General features: G+C 42.6%; 1 protein-coding gene across 1 annotated transcript; it reads right to left on the reverse strand.

Annotated features, from left to right (window-relative positions):
• Positions 1–2: 2 nt before the first annotated feature.
• On the reverse strand, positions 3–15382 carry LOC135342978 (uncharacterized). Its single transcript, XM_064539875.1, has 13 exons — positions 15276–15382; positions 13691–15200; positions 13460–13631; positions 12853–13409; positions 12677–12739; positions 12585–12632; positions 11929–12465; positions 11423–11485; positions 11312–11374; positions 4895–4991; positions 4476–4562; positions 3317–4422; positions 3–3254 (listed from the first exon to the last, which is right to left on the reverse strand). The coding sequence occupies exons 7-10, from the start codon at positions 12047–12049 to the stop codon at positions 4900–4902; spliced, it is 339 nt and encodes a 112-aa protein (XP_064395945.1). The 5' UTR covers positions 12050–12465; positions 12585–12632; positions 12677–12739; positions 12853–13409; positions 13460–13631; positions 13691–15200; positions 15276–15382; the 3' UTR covers positions 3–3254; positions 3317–4422; positions 4476–4562; positions 4895–4899.
• Positions 15383–20004: the final 4622 nt, after the last annotated feature.

The following is a 20004-nucleotide window of genomic DNA, read 5'->3' on the forward strand; positions in this document are numbered from 1 at the left end:
CAACCTGCAGACCAGCCCCACCTCTTTTCACATGTAGTCCTCTATCTATTTATGTGAAACTGTGCTGTAACAAAAGATTATTAGAGAGAAGCACATGACAAAAATGGAGTATAATATTGTGGTGATTGGCGCCAACTTGGTGGGAAAAACTTGTCTTATCAACAGGTTTGTACGAGGTACCTGTGTCTTAGATAATTATGTTCCAACACTTAAAGACTCTTACAGGAAGACCATTTGCTTTGATGGGGAAAGCTGCTTGTTGGAAATATTGGATACTGCTGCATGTGCTGGGGGACAATCTCTTTCTGTGTCAACAATATCTAAAATCAGAAAAGGAGATGCCTTTGTCTGTGTATTTGCAATAGACTGTGTCAATTCATTTCACATTGCAATTGACCTTGCAAAAAAATAAAATCTATCAAGTCTGAGCAGAATATAAAGGCATCGATAATGATGGTTGGAAATAAGTGTGACATTAGCTCAGAGAGACAGCAAGTGACCCTGAAAATGGTTCGTACTATTCCAAGTGACAAGTGACATCCGTTTCTTCGAAGCTTCAGCAAAATGTGATAGAAATATTTCTGGGGCCTTTCGTTATGCAATTCAAGATATTCAAGTTCAAAAGCAGCAAAGAGAAGAACAAAGAGAACAAAAAACTGACAAACAGTGTTGCACGATATGTTAGTTACATAATTTCTAACATAACGTTTTTTCATATCACCCCCATATCCATATCATTGGCATTATGAATAATAGAAAAGCTATGAAACAGCTTACAAGAGAAGTCTTACAAATGAAGTACAAAAAAAAGAAAAAATCTTTTTTTACAAAATGTTCCCAAAAAATGGTATACTTCCCCCTTAACATTCCTTGAAAAATTTTGATAATACACTGATTTTTTTTAAACAGTTCCTTTAATTGGATATACAGCAACATTCTCTATTAAAAAAAAAGACACTGTCAGCAACTTGAGAAGCAACATTGCTATATTCTGCTGAGTAAGTCAAATGGTGATAATAGTATCACCATATGAATTTTGGGTTGAATTGAAGCTGAAAATAACAATATCAATACCGAATAAGCACATCAAATAGTAGCTAGCTATAGTGTAAATGCCTCAAGACTCAAAGTTTTGTCAATAGATCAACTTGAACAGTTTTCACAGACGAACCGACAGTTTGTGTAATTCTTCCCGTAAACGCAGAAAACATGATACCAGTTACCGCAAACATCGCAGTCAATCCAAAAGATGTGACCTTCACCACAGCCTTCAGGATTTCTCTTGTGGCACTTTTCACACGTAGTATCAGATTCGTTACCATCTGAACACTCGTTTTGAAACGGGATGGCATACGCACTTTCCTTTTCGTCGACTGTATTCTTGAAGGTCCAGGATCTGATTCTGGAGGAATTGGGGACTTCTTTTTTTTTTGGTTTTGCTTTTGTCTTGTCCTGTTGCTCCTCATCTGCATTAATTGGAATCCGTCCCAGATGGTATTGGAGTTGGAGATTTCTTTCTTTTGCGTTTCACAGTTTTCTTTTTGGTTTCTCTTTCCTGTTTCTTTCTGTTGTTCTCTTTTTCTCTCTCTTCCTTTCGCCTTTCACGTTTCAGTTCTTTGTCTTCTTTCTCTTTTTCCTCATCCTCCGTTAACACTCTGGCTTTGATAATTCGACGTTTTGGTTGAATCTCTGGCTCGTTAGCTGCTAAAATATCGGCTAGATTACTAGGAACCAGTCCAGCTTTCACTAAAGGATTAACCACAGGTCCTGCTGTTGAGCTACAGCTTGAGCAAATGCTAGTATTAGACACGTTAGGAGTGCTGAACAAAGTTGGTGAGAAACCACTGTTACTGGTGTGTTGCATTGGACTAGAAGAAACGTGGGAAACTGTGTCAGATGTCTGGCCATCGTTGGATTGATCGTCATCACTTGCTAGTACACCCGAATCTTGGCTAGCGGACGTCAAAGCATTTAGCGGATTTTCGACCGGCTTGTACATACTCGAAGGTGCCATCTTTGCATCGTCGACTACATTTCAATCAAAAGGGAAAATTCCACATTTCTTTTTGAGGGTGGTGATCGAAAATGCCATTTCGAATGGCTCCTTCACGACACGCGCAAAATCACGTTTCGAAGCCATAAAATTCTTCTTAGAATAGCAAAATGCTCGCAAAGATCGGGCAAAGTGGGCTTTTAGAGCCTTAAAAACGGACACATCAAGGGGTTAAAGTGCGTGGGTCGTGTGAGGTGGGAGATAAAAGGATTAACTGATTTTCTCTGGCGAAATCGATTACATCAAGGGTGAGGTGGGACGCATGACCATCAACCACAAGGAGGATTGGTCTTTCAGGAACAGCAAACTTTACAAACAACCACAGAAAAAAAAGCTCCGAATCAACCCACCCAGAGTCACTCCTGGCATACAAGAATCATCAGGCCCACCAAACCTGTACTGGCCTCCTGGATAGGCTTTCGGATATATTATCATCGGGGGAGAGCACCTCCTGCAGCTGATCCAGCACACAACATTGTGATGTGCTCTGTTGTGCCCATCGACTGAGAGTAGACTGTTTTGGCATTCTTGACAGTAACCGCTTTCTCTTTTGATTCGTTTAAAGGGAGAAACGTTTCATCCGTATTATAGATCTGACGCTGTTTTCTCCAACAGATCGAAATATCGACTGACTACTTCAGGACTCAATGCCTCCGCTCTGGATCGCTCTAAATTGTCCATTTTCCGGAGTGTCAAGAATCAAGTAAACCAGTTCTTGCTTGGTCCGTTTTCAAAAGCGATCAGCCTTGCCTGAAATTGCCCATGCAAAAGCGGTTGTCATTCTAGGGGTTAGTGGGAAACCATTTTTTGCCATATGAACGAGGTATGACACTAGGGCATCCGGCTGTCAGAGGGCCTGGTTTTGTGCCATGCACAACTTTGCCTTTGGCTCTGTCATCCTGGGTACATTATACTTCTTGCGTATCCGCTGGTTGACAGTCATTTTTTCCTCAGCAAACACATCTGACAGTTTCTTGTCCACACCCCCTCTGACTGTCTCGGTTAGTACTTGATCCGCCAATTCTGTTTCTACTTTTACCTCTGGATACAGCCGTATAGTTTCAAATTTCTTTCCCAAGGAAATGAACAGAGACCCTTGAGTGCTGTAAGTAGCCGGGTGTCATCAATTGCCACACCTGATTCTGAGGCTGAAGCTATGGTAGCTGGCTCAAAGGAGATGAAGACTACACGGCTGCTCTCCCTGCATAGTATGTAAGCGTACAGTAAGTTTTGTACTCTATTACAATACAAGTATAAACTCACTTGAAATTACTGTGTTGATGGTGACTATTCCCACATGTACAGACCTTGCAACGGTAGTGCTCCGGGAAGTGCATCTTGCACCAGCATTGAACGAGTTGTCAATCATGGACTTCACCTTTCCAATGTCTGATGGGTCGTCATAAACTGAGGGAAATGTTTTTCTACTGTTGAGTGCTGACGTCTGTGTGGCCGTAAAATTCCTCACAAAAAACTGTGGAGTGCCTAACAGGGCAAGAGCAGATTTGGCAGCTGTACTTTTGCCAGTATTCTTCGGCCCCACAGCGACAGGTGTGGGACACATTCCATACAGTGATAGTATATACTGTCTCATAGTGCATGGCCAATCCTGCACTTGCAATCAACATGGATGCAGGCACATAGTTGTTGTTAACAGCCTGCTTGAGGCACACAAGAGTGTTGTCTAGTGCGTTTTGGGCGGTCATCTTCTCTGGAACAAACTTGCTGGAGCAACATTTGGCAGTTTCCTGTTTCCGATCATGCTGCCCAGCCAAATGAATTGAGATTCTTCTTGAGCCACCTTAATCCCAGATCCGGTCAGCTGAATCTTGTCGTTCAAGACCCATATATCAGAATCTGGCTGTTTTCCCAGACAAACAGCTGCTTTATTGATGTACTGTACTTTTGGAATCTCTTGGCGTAGCTATTCTCTGCAAAAGCTGTTTGTCATGTTCATCAACAGCTTGCTAAGCTCAGCACTATACAGTTGGCACATGAGAGAACCAGACTCCATGGATTCATTGAGGAATGCTGCTCTTTACATCTTTCATCGTGAAAAAGCATTGCAAAAGTGCATGAACCACAAAACCAGTGTCAAAAACCATAATCATAGCAATACATGGTGTCAGGTAACTAATAATTATACCATCTCAGTGTGCCAACAGCCACAATTGTAGTACCACAAACCATTTATCAATAAAATCGTGTAATACAATACTTACTGTTCATCCCCTCCAAGGACATCAGTGACCACCACAATCCACCCTGCCTCCATCCCTTGCAGTTTCATCTTCATTTTTACACTGCTGATGTGGAAGTTGCTCTCCTCTGTAAATTTCCATTTGGCAACTCACAGCCCATGACACCATCTAAGAGAGAGTATTTTTCACCGGACATCCTTGATTATTATGATTGTACTTACTTCTCACAATCACAGTCCTGTGGCGACTTCCAGATTGACTGCCATTTAGACTGCCATACTCGCTGAGCACGTCTTCTTCAGTGTCACCTACGTGTATATTAATTGGTTACGGTTAATCACAAGATTGTATGTGCATGCATGATACCCGATCTATAGCAACTGTAGAGTCATGGGAAAGAAACGGTTATCATGTTAAGTTTATGTAGTTAAACAAGCATGACATTTCTGTACGCTATCAACATTATTTTCTCCTAACCACAGAATCTGTATAATTATGTATGACAGTATAAGCACAATCAAGCTACTCTTGGTATAGTACAATGTAACACATTCATGGGTCTGGGTGCGGTACGGTGCAGACAGCAGTGTAAAAGTTTTTTAAATTACAGTAGTCTCGAATGCATGAGCATGCAACTTACACATGTTAGTATCCTGTAGATATTGTGTCTAGCTGCTCCTGCTGTAACTCAAGTCGATAGTAGCTAGCTCTCAGTTCACTGCACTCTACACTGCACACTGGACGTAGATAGACAATAAGATCGGCAGCGTGCTATTGCATGTGTAGGTATTTGTGCGCATGTCTTTAAATCTAGATCCTTTAGGCCATAATTATAGAAATGGCAGAATCAATGGATACAGTAGAATCAATAGATACAGTAGTTCCAACGTATCAATGTAAATATTTTCCTAAGGAGTACAAAAGCAAGAGCGGTCTGTTCAAACACTGCAAAGTACACCATCAAGAACAATGGGAGGCAGACAAGGAAAATGATACGTGCATATCTACAGATGCTGGTCACATTGAGTGCGACAAATGTCCTGCTAAGTAAAGTTTCTACCCATTTCTAACCCTAACCCTAACCCTACATAATATTTATTATAGACCTATACATCATATACTTATAGTTAACTTATACATTAGTCACAATAATAATTATAGATCTACATAACAAAGCAGTATTAATTATTAGATCTACTTCCCTATTGTATTTGGTGGTTATATCTTAGACGGAAAGACTATAAAGACCTATATAATTATTTACTTTTAGTCTAATCAGGGTGTACAATCAACTACAATGACAGTCATACTTATTTTTACTCTTCAATTTTTTCTATAGATTTCGTAATCTTGATCTGTTGATTAAGCATAGAGCTGAGAGTCACAACATCGAAGCAACATTTCCACTCACACATTTTTGTCGCTAAACCAGTTTTGATTGGAAAAAGAGTACTGAGCTTGACTCTAACTCGCTATACGTTCAACAGTGCTCGATGCAATCATCACAGTCCAGTCGTAGATGGTACTATTATTGTAATCGTGGTGGGAAATACAAGTCCAAAGGCGAAGGTAAAAGAAGTATTAAGGAGCAAGGTACAAGCAAAATCGGTTATTGTTGCACAGCAAACATGAAAGTTGTGCAAGATGTATTGTCTGGCGACGTAACAGTGAGATTTTGCACTATACTCATAACCATACCATCACTTTGGGTCATCTTCCAATTCCTGATGACTCACAAATGCTTATAGCCCAGCAACTACAAGAGGGGGTGGCTATCGAGAAGATTTTCGACAATATTCGAGACAATGTGAAAGGTCTGTTACGTGGCTCCATATCATCAACAGGCAAGACGTTCTCAATATTAAGCGACAATTTAATATTGAGGGTGTTCAAAAGCACAAAGATGACCAACAGAGTGTCTATGCATGGGTAGTGGAATTGCAAGAACTTGAATATGACCCTGTCACTATTTTCAAACCCCAGGGCCAAGAATGTGCTACCAACACATCTTTAGCAAAGAATGACTTCCTCTTGGGGATTCAAACAAAGTTTCAATCTGAAATGATGAAAGCTTTTGGAGAGAAGCTCATATATGTATAGATGCAACGCATGGAACAAATCATTATGACTTAAACTAGTCACGATACTTGTGTTGGACGATTTTGGTGAAGGAATTCCTGTGGGCTGGCTGTTGAGCAATAAAGAAGATGGTACTGTACTGAAAGCATTTCTAAGATCATTGCTCGCAAGAACTGGACCAATTCAAACAAAATATTAGTATTTTTCTTTGTGGAAACAAGTTTTTGGAGCACAGCCAAGGAAGTTGCTATGTGCCTGGCATGTCGATAAGGCATGGAGAGCAAAACTTCCAGTCATAACAAACAGTGAAAAGAAAGCAATTGTGTATTGTTGCCTGCGGACTATATTTCAATCACTAAAATAATGTTAGAGAATTTCGTAAAATGATGCAACAGGCTATTACTTGGATGCTTTCTGACTCAGATACAGAGATTTTTGGCAAATACTTTCAAACGTTTATTCAGCGCGATCTGAACAGTGGGCATACAACAATCAAAACTAAGTACAGAGGACTTCTAAATAAACTTCAACAGTTTTTAGATGATGATGGCTGTGATGAAGAAACATTTCAAGCTGGAATATCACCCCTCACTAGCGCTGTTGGTGTAATGAACAGCATGAAGAATAGTAATGTTCAACAGCTAAAGCAAAAAGAATTGCACTAAATACAAACAGTCCATGTCAACCCAGGTTCCATTCATCAAACGAATTTTCACTCTCAAAACCTACAGCAATTAAAATGGACGAGTGCAAAGGTAATCTCTCACAATTATCAGTGAACGTCTGCGGCATGTGTTTTCGAGAAGAATTACGAACAGAAGACAGTACTAACACTGCAGTCGACTGGATTGAATGTTCCGAATGCTGTGGTTACACATGACTTGTGCAAATATTACTGAGAGGTCTGATTTAGATTCATTTGTTTGTTCTTTTTGTACTATCTCTATCAGAGATCTAGAACTGGGGAACGTAATCTACTATATAGAAGAGCTTACCATAATTATTGTTGAGGAGACACTGTGTAACTAGGGGATCTAGAAGAGCTTATCATCTTTTTGAGAGACACTGGAGTACCGGAGAGCCAGAGAAATAGGGAACTAGAGAGACACTAGAGTACCAGAGAACTGTGGAACTATAGGAGAGCTTACCATCTTTTAAGAGACACTAGAGTACCATGCAGAGAACCAGAGAACTGGGGAACTAGATCTAGGAGAGCTTACCGTCTTTTTAAGTGACACTAGAGTACCAGAGAACCAGAGAACTGGGAAACTAGGAGAGCTTACCATCTCTGAGACACTAGAGTACCAGAGAACCAGAGAACTGGGGAACTCTAGGAGAGCTTACCATCTTGAGAAGCTAAGAGTTACCAGAGAACCAGAGAATCAGAGAACTGGGGAACTAGGAGAGCTTACCATCTTTGTGACACTAGAGTACCAGAGAACCAGAACTAGATCTAGTAGAGCTTACCGTCTTTGTGACACTATAGAGTACCAGAGAACCAGAGACGAGGTCGTCCCAAGAGTAAGTGTCTGAATAACTAATTGTTACAATTTGTTTATGTAGAGAGTATACCGTTACAGATGACTCAAGGCAGAGACAAGATCGTCCCAAGAGTAAGTGTCTGAATTATTTACCCTTCTTTATGTAGAGAGTACTGTCATAGACGACTCAATGTCTGAATCAATTAAAACAATTATTGTTATTCCCCTGGTTTATGCAGAGACTGAGAGTACGGTTGCTGATGACTCTAACCCAAAGCGAGATTACCATCACTGATACCCAGACTGATTAATGTGCTTGTGCTAGTGAAAGTATAAGTTTTATTTGATCTCTATAATTTTTTTCATCATGAATATATTATACCGTATAGCGGGTATATTTCGAGGGTATAAATTTTCGCAGATGGACCATACAAAGGATTTCGCGAATTTTATTTTCGTGGTCTGAGTTCCAGCCTTTTGGCGCATGCGCACATCAACATGCAGCTGTACCTCCACACCATTAGCCTCGAATCCATAGTACTGAACACGCCTACTATTATAAATTTTCGTGCATGGGTATAAATTTTTGCGGTACAGGCTCAATCCGCAAAAACCGCGAACATTTATACCCTCGAAATATACCCGCTATACGGTAATTCATTTGAGAAAGCCCTTGGGATCGAAGCTATGATATGCGAGTGACTCAGCAGAAATTATTGCTGCATGGACATACAATGGCCCCCAAAGGCAGGAGGTGGCTACATCTACATGGATGATCTTCATGCACTGGAGCAAGTGGTATCAAAGGGAGCCCCACCGCTGGACTGTTTGGGGGCCTTAATCTCAATAATTACTATGCGCAGATGGGAGGGTTTGTTAAAAGAACGATCGTTCTTCCTTGCAGTTCCCCCTCTTGAAGCCTCACTGGATACACGGGTACGCTTCGATTTTGGGATTACCCCAAACCTATTCACATGAATACCAGGGGTGTCCACGGGCAAGGGGCCAATTACTCTGTTCAATGAGCATTCTGTGCCCAAGTAGCACCTGAGCGTTATCTCTCGCCGATTGCAGGTTACTGTTTGTACTCTGAAATTGCCCGTTTATGAGAGATGGGTCTACACCAATGCGAAAACCCGATGTAATGCCACGAACAATGTAGGCCACAAAGTCCCTGTCTGGGTGGGATGCTAGTAGCCTCTCCCACTCTGCCACGACATAAGGTGTAACAATGGCAGTCTAGCGGTGGGGCTCCCTTTGATACCACTTGCTCCACGAAGTGATTGGGGCGGCTTGTTGCCTGGGTTTCTTCGGTTTTCTCCGATGTGGCGAAATGACTGTGCCCAATGATGACATCCATCTTGCCGTCTGTCATATCAGGATCTGGCGGTGGATCACCAGGACAAGCCCAACACCATCAAAGTACGCATTAAGGTGTCCAAAACAGACCCCTTTCGTGAAGGTGTGGACGTCTTCTTGGGTCGGACTGAAGCAGATTTGTGTCCTGTAACAGCCCTGTTGAACTACCTTTGTGCTAGAGGTTCTTCGCAGGGTCCCTTATTTGTTTTCGCGGACAGGAATTGTTATCTCGTTCTCGATTTGTTGATCGGCTGCGAAAAGGTTTGCGGGAGGCCGGTATAGACCTTACTACTTATTGCAGCCACAGTTTCCGTATTGGCTAAGAAGGGTGTGGAAGACATTAGTTAGGGGTTGCGGGATGGGGTCAACCCCCCCTCCCCTCGGGGAACGCCTTTGCCAAATCTCTACACAATGGCCATGTCTTAACTTGGTTGCTGTGGCTTATTTTACAGTGTATAAGATTAGGTGGTTGGTGTTGAGAAAATACGAAGGTGTTAACTAAAATTAATGGCAGCTCTTAATCTTGCACCTACCACTACCAATAGCTAGCGTTCTAGTGCAGAGCTAACTGGAGTAGCAACACTCGGTGAACAAGTTTTGCTACGAACTCTTCTGAAAAGGCTAGGCCTCGGTGCGCATGCGCAAGCAAAGTATACGGTAGTGTGTTTGTGTGTGTGTGTATCTGTGTAGACTGCTACAGCTGCTCAAGGATGTGTCAAGTGCAAGCTTCTAGTCATGTTTACTTGGATTTTAATTCGTGGATTTTACTTCTTTCTCAAGTTATGCCGAATGCCTTTTCAGAACAGCACGTAGCCAAACTTGCTTACCGAGTGTTGCTACTCTACTTAGTAGTTAGCTCTGCACTAGAACGCTAGCTATTGGTAGTTGCAAGAGTGAGAAGAGAGCGGCAAGGCTCTGCTGCTGACACTAACCGTTAGAGACAGAAGGTTTTCCAATTAAGACATTCCAAACAGATCACGTGATCTAGGTGAGCTAATGGGGACAGCGCGCATGCTCCGGTACAAATCCTTATCTTACCCACTCCATATGCAGTAAGATAAGCTCTCTTAGTTCCCCAGTTCTCTAGTTCTCTGGTACTCTAGTGTCAGAAAGATGGTAACTACTAAGCTCTCCTAGTTTCCCAGTTCTCTGCATGGTTCTCTGGTACTCTAGTGTCACTTATTAAAAAGACGGTAAGCTCTCCTAGATCTAGTTCTCTGGTTCTCTGGTACTCCAGTGTCCACAAAGATGGTAAGCTCTCCTAGTTCCCCAGTTCTCTTAGCGTCTCTGGTACTCTTAGCGTCTCTTAAAAGATGCTCCTAGTTCCCCATGCAGTTCTCTGGTTCTCAAAGACTCCTAGATCTAGTTCCCCAGTTCTCTGGTTCTCTCCAGTGTCACAAAGATGGTAAACTCTCCTAGTTCCCCAGTTCTCTGGTTCTCTGGTTCCTCTGGTACTCTTAGCGTCTCAAAATGGTAAGCTCTCCTAGTTCCCCAGTTCTCTGGTACTCTAGTGTCACAAAGACGGTAAGCTCTACTAGATCTAGTTCCCCAGTTCTCTGGTACTCTAGTGTCACAAAGATGGTAAGCTCTCCTAGTTGATTCAAACACTTACTCTCACGTCTCTGTTTAGCAGGCTCTGTATCTGAGTCATCTGTGACAGTACTCTCTACATAAACAAGCGTAACAATACCGTATATCTTCTAATTTATCGGACACTTCTAATTACCCCGGACACTCTTTTGGGCAATTTTTGTTGTTCTAATACAACGGACACTCCAGTGCTTTAATATTACTAAATATCCGAACAATACTTTGAGCTACATTCACAGACGGCAAGTAAGACTTAGAGTGCTGCAGTTAGATAGCCTGAGTAGCTAGTTTTAGATAGCTAGTGCAACTATTCAGTCGCACACTGTTCTTAGCTAGCTCGCATGCAGCTGCTTGCTTGTTCCAGACACTTCGCCTGCTCTATAAAATCTGTTTCAATTATACCCGGACTTTTTTGGGAATAAGATTCAGACTCTTACTCTTGGGACGACCTCGTCTCTGTTTAGCACTGAGTCATCTGTGACGGTACTCTCTACATGAACAAGGGTACATGTAGCAATAGTATTATTTAGTTAGATTCAGACACTTACTCTTGGGACAACCTCGTCTCTGTTCAGCAGGCTCTGTATCTGAGTCATCTGTGACGGTACTCTCTATAGGGTAACAATAATATATTTATTTAGTTACATTCAGACACTTACTCTTGGGATGACCTCGTCTCTGTTTAGCAGGCTCTGTATCTGAGTCATCTGTGACAGTACTCTCTACATAAACAAGCATAACAATAATAAGATACTCTCGGGACGAGGCTTTGTATCTGAGTCATCTGTGACTGTACTCTCTACATAAACAAGGTGATTAGAATTGTCGTTTTAATGGTTTCGGCACTTACTTTTGCCTGAAATGACCTCTTAGAGTTATGTGTGAGCTCAGGGATGTCTAGCGTGACACTCACTATTGCACACAGTCTATAATTATGTGTATACGTAGCACATAAGGAATTACATACCTTTCTTATTCTGTTTGCTTACTGCAAAGTATAATTAGTGCTAAAAACAAAAGAGAATACACTTATAGCAGGAAGAATGCACATTCTTGTTGATTACACATGTTCTACCTAGAGAACATAAGGACAAGTACATGTAAGATCCTAAATTACAAAAGTGAGAATCGTATGTACATATAATTATACACACAGTTATCGTACCATGTCTCACAGAAGCCACTCGTTTTGACATTTCTGGCATCCTGCAAAGGCAGAACAGGTTGAAGCTGAGTGTGTGTCCAATCCTCTCCGATACACGGGTACGCTCTCTACTTGGAAACATTTCGTTTCAAAACTCATAAGAAATTGCGAATAAATCCGTCTTATCCGGCACAAAGATCTGTTGCCATTGCTATGCCGAACAAGATTTCATTATTGTGCACACTTGTCTAACAATTGAGCCATCTTCTTCGGAGAGGATGGTGTGTAGAGAATCATACAGATCAACAGAGCCAGGCTTCAAAAATTTGTTGAATGATTTGGACAAAATCTTTGGGAACTGATTCCCATAAGGATTTGTATGAAAGTATCGCAGTGTCTTGTAGGCCATTCTGTGAGCAATTTGTCATTCTTAACAGTTTGTTTGAAGCCGATATATGATTGGCAGACAACCAAGCCCCTGATTTGAGACAGTTTTTGTCAGCTCTTGTCAAGCCTAACAGTTTATCCAAGAGCAAAGATAAGTAGAAGCAGCTACACCTGCATAAAAGAAAACTATCAGCCGACATAAACTTGCTTAGTACATGCATGTACATGTACAGAACAGTAACACAATGAAGGCATCACGCACCAATACAATTAAAATGCTTTGCACTCACCCTCAGAATGACTGGGACCCAAGTCATCTGTGACGGTGACGGTGCTCTCTGCATTAATAATTAGAGACTGTGCTATTGGATTTGGCACTTACTGTTGGGACGGCCTCGTCCCTTGTTAGGAGTCTCTGGATCAGAGTCAACAGTGACAGTACTCTCTGCATAAACCAGGGGAAAAATAATTAGAGATAGTTTTAAGACAATTACTCTTGCGACGACCCTGCAACAGTGACAGTACTCCCTGCATATGAGATAGTTTTAAGACACTTACTCTTGGGACGACCTCGTCCCTTATTTAGGAGTCTCTGGCAGTGGCGGATTTAGGATTCTCGAAAGGGGGGTTCCAGGGCTCTGAGCGGGTCTAGGACTGATATTTTACCTAAAAAAAAGGTCGTCACTTCTTCGAAACAGTGAGCATGCGCATTAACACACCGAATTTTTTCCTAAAAAAAGGTCATCACTTTTCATAAGCAGTCTGCATGCACTACACTGGAGAGTTTTTAGCCTTCATAGTCACTGAAACTGCACAGACAAAGCTTCGCAGGACTAACAAGGACTAAAGGTAAGTGAGAAGTGCATGTGAAAGCTAGTAAGAAAGAAACAACTTGCTAACTAGTTACTTGAGCCTCCCACTCACTTCTTTCTCAAAAGGGGGGTTCAATTGAACCCAAAGAACCCCCTCTGGATCCGACACTGTCTGGATCAGAGTCACCAGTGACAGTACTCTTTGCATAAACCAAGGAACAATAATTAGAGATAGTTTTAAGACACTTACGACCTGTCCCTCGTTAGGAGTCTATGGATCAGAGTCAACGGTGACAGTACTCTCTGCATAAACCAGGGGAACAATAGTTAAGAGATAGTTTTAAGACACTTACTCTTGGGACGACCTCGTCCCTTGTTAGGAGTCTCTGGATCAGAGTCACCACCCTTGCTATTTGTAGTCCCATCAAAAACACTCACTTCCATACTATCGTCGCTGAGGCTTTCCCTACCGCCACTTGCTCGGAATCAACAACAATAACTTCCTGATTCCCCTCATCACTTGTTCTGTATTAATAACAAAATTATGCAAAAAGGTACATTTTAAAAACATCCACTATACTTACACAGGGTTTTTATTGTTTTAACACTGTAATGCGGGAGCTGTTAGCTGGCACCATTGTCGACTTCACTTTATCGACCATCACAACAGATACATGTATGCTATCTGAAGAACCTGAAGAAAAAAACTTCGGGGGTCAGTAGACACTTTGATTTCAGGCAAATTGTCAAGACCACTACTCTCAGGTGACGAGAAGTCCAACTAAGGAACAAACTGGGCCCTTAGCCCTGCCTTTAGAGACAGGGGTCAGAGGTCATACTCATGGTTAGGTAGGGCTGGTGAAATCGAGAGGGTGACGGTAGAACAGGTAGGGTTGAGAGGTAGAAGCGTCTGACAGCCTGGAGAGTGCAGTCAATCGGTATATCGAACGTATATAACAAACGATTAGTCATGTTAGTATATAACACAAATGTTTAACAATCAATTGTCTCTGTACAGCCCTTGCACTCCCAGCGAACTTCTGAGCAAAACACTGTCAGGAATATGCACTTATTGCATCGTTCACATGCGGCCCACTCCTCATCACTCCCTTCGGGCATTCTGCAAACTAGTGCAATACAACTCGACTTCTTGCGATGTCCTAACACCTCCATTCGTACGCTTGCTAGTTACCGGAAAGTGTATGAAAACATTTTCGAGGCATGTTTCCAGATGTGATCTGATTCTCTTTGGGTCGTACTGGACTTGTCCGGGATCAAACCCAGCACACAAGTCACGTGCTATGGCTATGGCAAGAATCCCACAGTCTGAGCCATTGGATTGTCTCTGCACATCCACCATCTGGCTTTCGAGTTTAATGCGGAGTAGAAGGTGTCGTAAACACTGTTTTGGCAGCTAACATTGGACACCACGCACCAGTGAGCATTCGCGTTCTGAACAAAGTTTTCAGAATGAGGTTTAAACCCCTGACTTCTTGCAGTGCCGGAGGCTGTACCCCGTGTATGTTTGGGAAGTGTTGGACAAGTAAAAGTTGGCTCGCTGTGATCACCGAATCAGTGAGCCAACCATTTGGATTTCTGATTGTTTCGCAGTCTTTGCCCGAGTGTATACAGTTGATTACAAATCCACGTGTTTGGCTGCTGCAAGCCTGTTGTTGCTGACAGAGGCAATCGTCTAAATCTTCGTCGGAGATTTTCCTGACAGATATAGTCCTACTCTGGCGCCACCTGTACAAGGGAATGTCATTCTTGAGGCAAGGCATCATTTCATCAGGGGAGAAATTCTCAGAGAGGGTGCCACCCTTGCAGTACAGCCTGTACCGATTGTTGAAGACTTGTACCACTCTGCACGTTTGATGAGCTCTGTGTACAGCACAGTTCAAGCGTTTTTTGTGGCCTTGTATCGTTTCTTGTTTTTGAAACAGTTCCTTTTTCGTATTAAGATTCAGGGGGCAGTCAACCTTGTGGGCTGTCCTCCAAATCAGGTACACAGAAATCGTCCAAGATTGTAGAGGAATTATCATCTTCGGACGGCAGATTGTCAGCAGAGACGACTTCGGACAGAGGGTCGGTCATCTGAGGAACAAACAGCAAAACCTTTAAACGTAAGCTACATACACACAATTACTTTCAATAGTGCAGTAACCTTACCTAACACACTAGATGTGACGTTGGCAGTCGTTTATCACTTTCATTTTGTGGTTGGAGTGGAGTCCTTTTGTTATAAGGACAGTATTTAGATGTTTTTCGAGGTGTGCGTGTTTGATCCACACCATTTGCAGAGTTTGTCTGGCTTTGTATCGTCTTTCTCTTCTTTTTTGGCGATCATACTTGCAATTTTCACCTCTTTCTGTTCAACTTTTTGTCTCTTTTTTCCACATGGCCCCCCAAATGCCTCGTCGACGCCATAGGTGTCTCCACCGTGCGCATCGCTCCATTGTTTGCGGGCAGTTTGCTCTTCTTTTCTGGCGATCTTGCGTGCATGCGTTTTTTTTCACCTCTTCTGTTTTTTTGTCTGTTCAACTCTTTGTCTCTCTTTTCCCCATCCTCGACACCATGGTAGACTGGCAGTTGCACAAATCCGTGATCCAGTGAGTCGTGACCTTTTTTCCAAGCGTTTGACACGTTTGCCTGCAGGAACCCAGGGTCTGTGGAAAGGTGATAGTGTAGACTCTCCAAAAAGATGTGCTTGCTCCTGAAACGGGTGAGCATGTTGTGAGATGCCTCTGGCTGTCCTTTTCAGTTCAGGATGAACAAGTTTGTCTCCCATTGCAGCTCGGTGCTTGATCTCAATTTTGTAGGCAAGAATGTAGAAAGGGCATGTTTAATTTGTTTCGTAGTCTGTATGGCTTGCCAGTACATTTGTGCTCGGCACGGTCTTCACATTTCCCGCAACTGCAAATATAGTTTTTGGATGAAACTCACACTTTCCTCCATCCCACTCGTGAATTTCGCTTACGTGATATGGGAGAGCACGCATTCGCTTTCCAAACTCAGATGCCGACTCGCTTTCCGTGAAAAGTTGTTCCTGGATTGTTCCATGAATGCTTTCGACATGCACCCACAACCGGAGGAGTGGTTTTTAAGGCAGTGACACTTCACTTCTGGGAATGCTTTCTTTTTTCTATTGTGAATTCTTTGCTGGATGACAAGTCAGCATCTTGCCAATTTATCTCCAAATTCATACCTCGTTTGTTTAACTCGGTGATAGCTGCATATAGCCTTCTGTCCCTTTGTATGTGCCTTCATAGAGTGGCTCTTGTATTATACTGTCTCGTCCCTTCTGACACAGGTGCTTTCTGAGGTAAGTTTGTACGCTGAAAGTAAAATTCTTACTGATACCCCCATGCTCATCAGCGGTCATCATGCACTGCTCAGTTCCATGATCCCAGTTTGGTCACATCGATGTGTTTCATTTCTTCCTCGCGTTGCTCATCAACCATTGCCTTCGCCACGGGATAAATTGTTCGTATAGTGTCTAGAATTCTGGAGCACTAACGGCATTTATTCTCAGCGTGTGCTGCAAGGTCTTGAGGTATGTTGCGTGGGTACAGCCACTCAGGATAAAATCAATCTGTACAGCTTTACTGAGCTTAGATCTTTCATACTCGGTATATTGTCTATGGGAGACAATAATTATGGTTGGATTGTATGTGAGTCATGGCGCCATCAGATTGGTCAATGTATGTGTATTGTGTGCCTGGATACAAATATTTTCCTGCACAGTTTGATTGCAGGAAGTTTTTTTTTAACAGGGCGGATTCTTCAACAAGCTGCTTGATCTTTGGCATTAAAAAAGTTTATGGGTTCCACCAGTTGTGTTGCGACAGGCATGCAGCCATAATGCTATAAACAAATCCATATATACGACAACTTTCTCAAACGTTCTTCGAATCTTCAGACAGGCAGGATCGAATAACTGCATCCTTAAAATTTTTTCTCCCTCTATTAGCACAGGGGGAAGCCCCCTGCTAGGCATTTGTATTGACTACTGTATGTAACACTGTGCTTATTAGCTTATTTATGAACTATTTCTGTACTTTTAGCATCAGCCGTTGGGCCTTGCCCATTTCAACGTTCGTTTATTATACCATTGAAACTTGTGTATGAGAAAATTGATATAAAAGGAGCATATATAGTTCACTGCAACTAGCTAGTCAGTTTCACTTTAGCCAATAAGTAAAAAAGATGATGTAATGCTAAATATCGTGACATCTTTTTTCCCCCCAAAAAAACACATATCTAAGCGATACATAACCAATAGATGACATAAACAAATTAACATAATGGTTCATAGTAAATAATAGTGACCCATAATTATAATGAATACATATAACGGCTACATAATAACGTACTTGTGTTCTGTCCTATGCTGGGACATAGTTCAGGAACCAATCTGGAGATTTCCAGACCTGCGTACAGGTTTGGGTGCTGGGAGCTCGATCTCTCGAGGTTCCTCAGTTTGAATTACTTGACGGCTGTACCGCTTCTGGGGCCAACAGCACTCCAGGTTTTCTCTCCAGGTAAGCGCAATCTCACTGTGTCTACCGAGGTCAAAGGTGTTAGTGGTTTAGTCTGACGATTGTAATAGAGTTCCTGACATTTTTTCTGCTGATTTATTGCTTGAGTGTCCTCCTCTGTTGAGTACTGAGGCTGTAATAGTGCTCTGGTTGTGGGAAGCGACCAAGGAACCGTTGCGCTGGGCTGGTGCCTATTTTTTCTGTGGGTGTGTTGCGCCAGTCTAGGAAAGCCTGGAATTCGGATTGGCCAGCTTTTCTGGCCTTGGTAAATAACCGTTTTACAGCTTTCCCATTCGATTGTGGGTAGTGTGGGGATGATGTGGTGTGTTCGAAACCCCATTTCATTGAAAATTCTGTGAACTTTGTTGAGCTGAATTGTGGGCCGTTGTCTGACACCAACTCTTCAGGCACACCCCACCTTGCAAACATGGGCTTGGTCACCCATTTGTATTGGGTTTGCTAACATTCTCGACTTCAACGTAATTACCACTCACCACAAGTAACGTACGTCTTTTTAGCTCACATAAATCGGCTCCCACTTTTAACCATGGTCGGGCTGCAAATCTGTAGGTTCTTTGCCAGACTCGGCGGCTTGCACACACATCACACTTCTTTGAGCTCCGTTGACATTCGTGGCCAATACGTTGTTTCTCTTGCCCGTCTGAGGCATCCCTCGACTCCAATATGAGTAGTGTGGACCAATTCAATCATCTCCTTCCATAACGCCACTAGGATCACTAATCGTTGTCTTTTGAATATCAACGAGTCTTGCACTGTCAATTCGTCAGACGTCCAAAACGGGATCCTCCGACGATGCTTGCTTCAAACGTTCTATCCTGTCAGCAGGAATGGCAAATGTGCCTCTAGTTTCTGGATGGACTCGCACACATTGACTTCTGATAGGTATACTCTGCTTAGTGTGTCAGCCAAATACATCTCTGGGCCTTTCTTATACTTCAACCATAGATAGTATCTATGCTTCAACCGGAGGCTATATTTTTGCAACCAAAGTAACATTCGTTGAAGCCTTTCTGGTGCTTTGTTTAACGGCTTGGTATTGATCGACACCAATGGCGGATGATCTGTTTCGATATTAACTTATTCTTGATCGTAGATGTACGCCTCGAAATGTTCGCAAGCAAATACAATTGCTAGAAATCTATTTGAGCATACCTGGTCTCTGTTTCGGTAAGTGCTCTTGATGCATATGCATATGCTACTGGCTGACCATCTTGAAGGTAGGGCAGCTCCAAGGCCAGATTGTGAGGCATCACATTGTAGTGTCACTTCGTCTTCCAGATTGTAATATCTCAAGACTGGTGCACTGGATACAGCTTTCTTCAATGACTCTAAGGCATTTCGTTGTGCCTGATCCCACGTCCATTCGCTGTATTTCCTGGTCAAATCTCTAATTTTTTTGTGATGTCTGACGAATGAGGCAGGAACTTGCCCTATTAGGGGGCATTGCCTTCACTTTGTGGAGATCCACACACAACCCATCAGCCGTGGCCACATGACCAATAAAAGGTACTTCTGTTAGTCTCAACTTGATCTTTTTGTCGTTTAGTTTCTCTTCGCATCGATTCAAAAAAACTTCTAGATGTTTGTCATGATTTTGGATGGCGGCTTCAGTTTAACCAACTACGACAAAATCATCAGCCACAACTTCCACTCCCTCTAGCTTATCTCGTTCATTTTCCGCTGGAAAACTTCTGGGGCCAAGCAAATCCCAAATGGCATTCGTTTCCACCGATTACACTAAGGCACTATAGGCACTACTCCACTGAGAAACTGTAGGACACTATAATTATGGTACCATAGACACCATGGGCACTACTGAAGGATACTGTAGACACTATAAGGCACCATAGACACTATAGGACACTATAGACACTACAGAACGCCACGCACCATGGACACCATGGGCACTACACGTACTGAAGGATACTGCTGTAGACACTATAGGGCACCATAGGCACTATATAGACAGTATAGGACACTATAGACACCACAGGCACCATAGGACACTAGACACCACAGGCACTACTGAACGCCACCCTAGACACACACCATGGGCACTACTGAATACCACCGAGGAACTGTAGACACTATAAGCTTAGGATTGAGAAACTGTATGGATAGACCATGGGCACTACTGAAGGATACTGTAGACAAACAGGGCACCATAGACTACCATACACACCATAATGGGCACTATACCGAGAAACTCTAAGATACTGTAGGATACTGTAATACCATGGGCACTAGGATACTATAGGCAGGGCCCTGCATGGGATTTCCCACCCCCAGCCAGAATTTCCATCCCCCCCTAAAAATCTGAAAATTAATGATGTCATAAT

Source organism: Halichondria panicea, chromosome 10 (assembly GCF_963675165.1).
Source record: "Halichondria panicea chromosome 10, odHalPani1.1, whole genome shotgun sequence".
In the NCBI taxonomy this organism is placed as follows: Eukaryota; Metazoa; Porifera; class Demospongiae; order Suberitida; family Halichondriidae; genus Halichondria; species Halichondria panicea.

Excerpts from the sequence above, each read along its gene's own strand:
- LOC135342978 (XM_064539875.1), bottom strand. The coding sequence starts at position 12,049 with ATGTTTCCAAGTAGAGAGCGTACCCGTGTATCGGAGAGGATTGGACAC. Across the intron at positions 11,486-11,928 it reads AGTGGCTTCTGTGAGACATG|AGAGTACTGTCACAGATGAC; the intron begins GTACGATAACTG and ends TTGTTTATGTAG. Across the intron at positions 11,375-11,422 it reads GAGACGAGGTCATCCCAAGA|AGAGTACCGTCACAGATGAC; the intron begins GTAAGTGTCTGA and ends GTTACCCTATAG.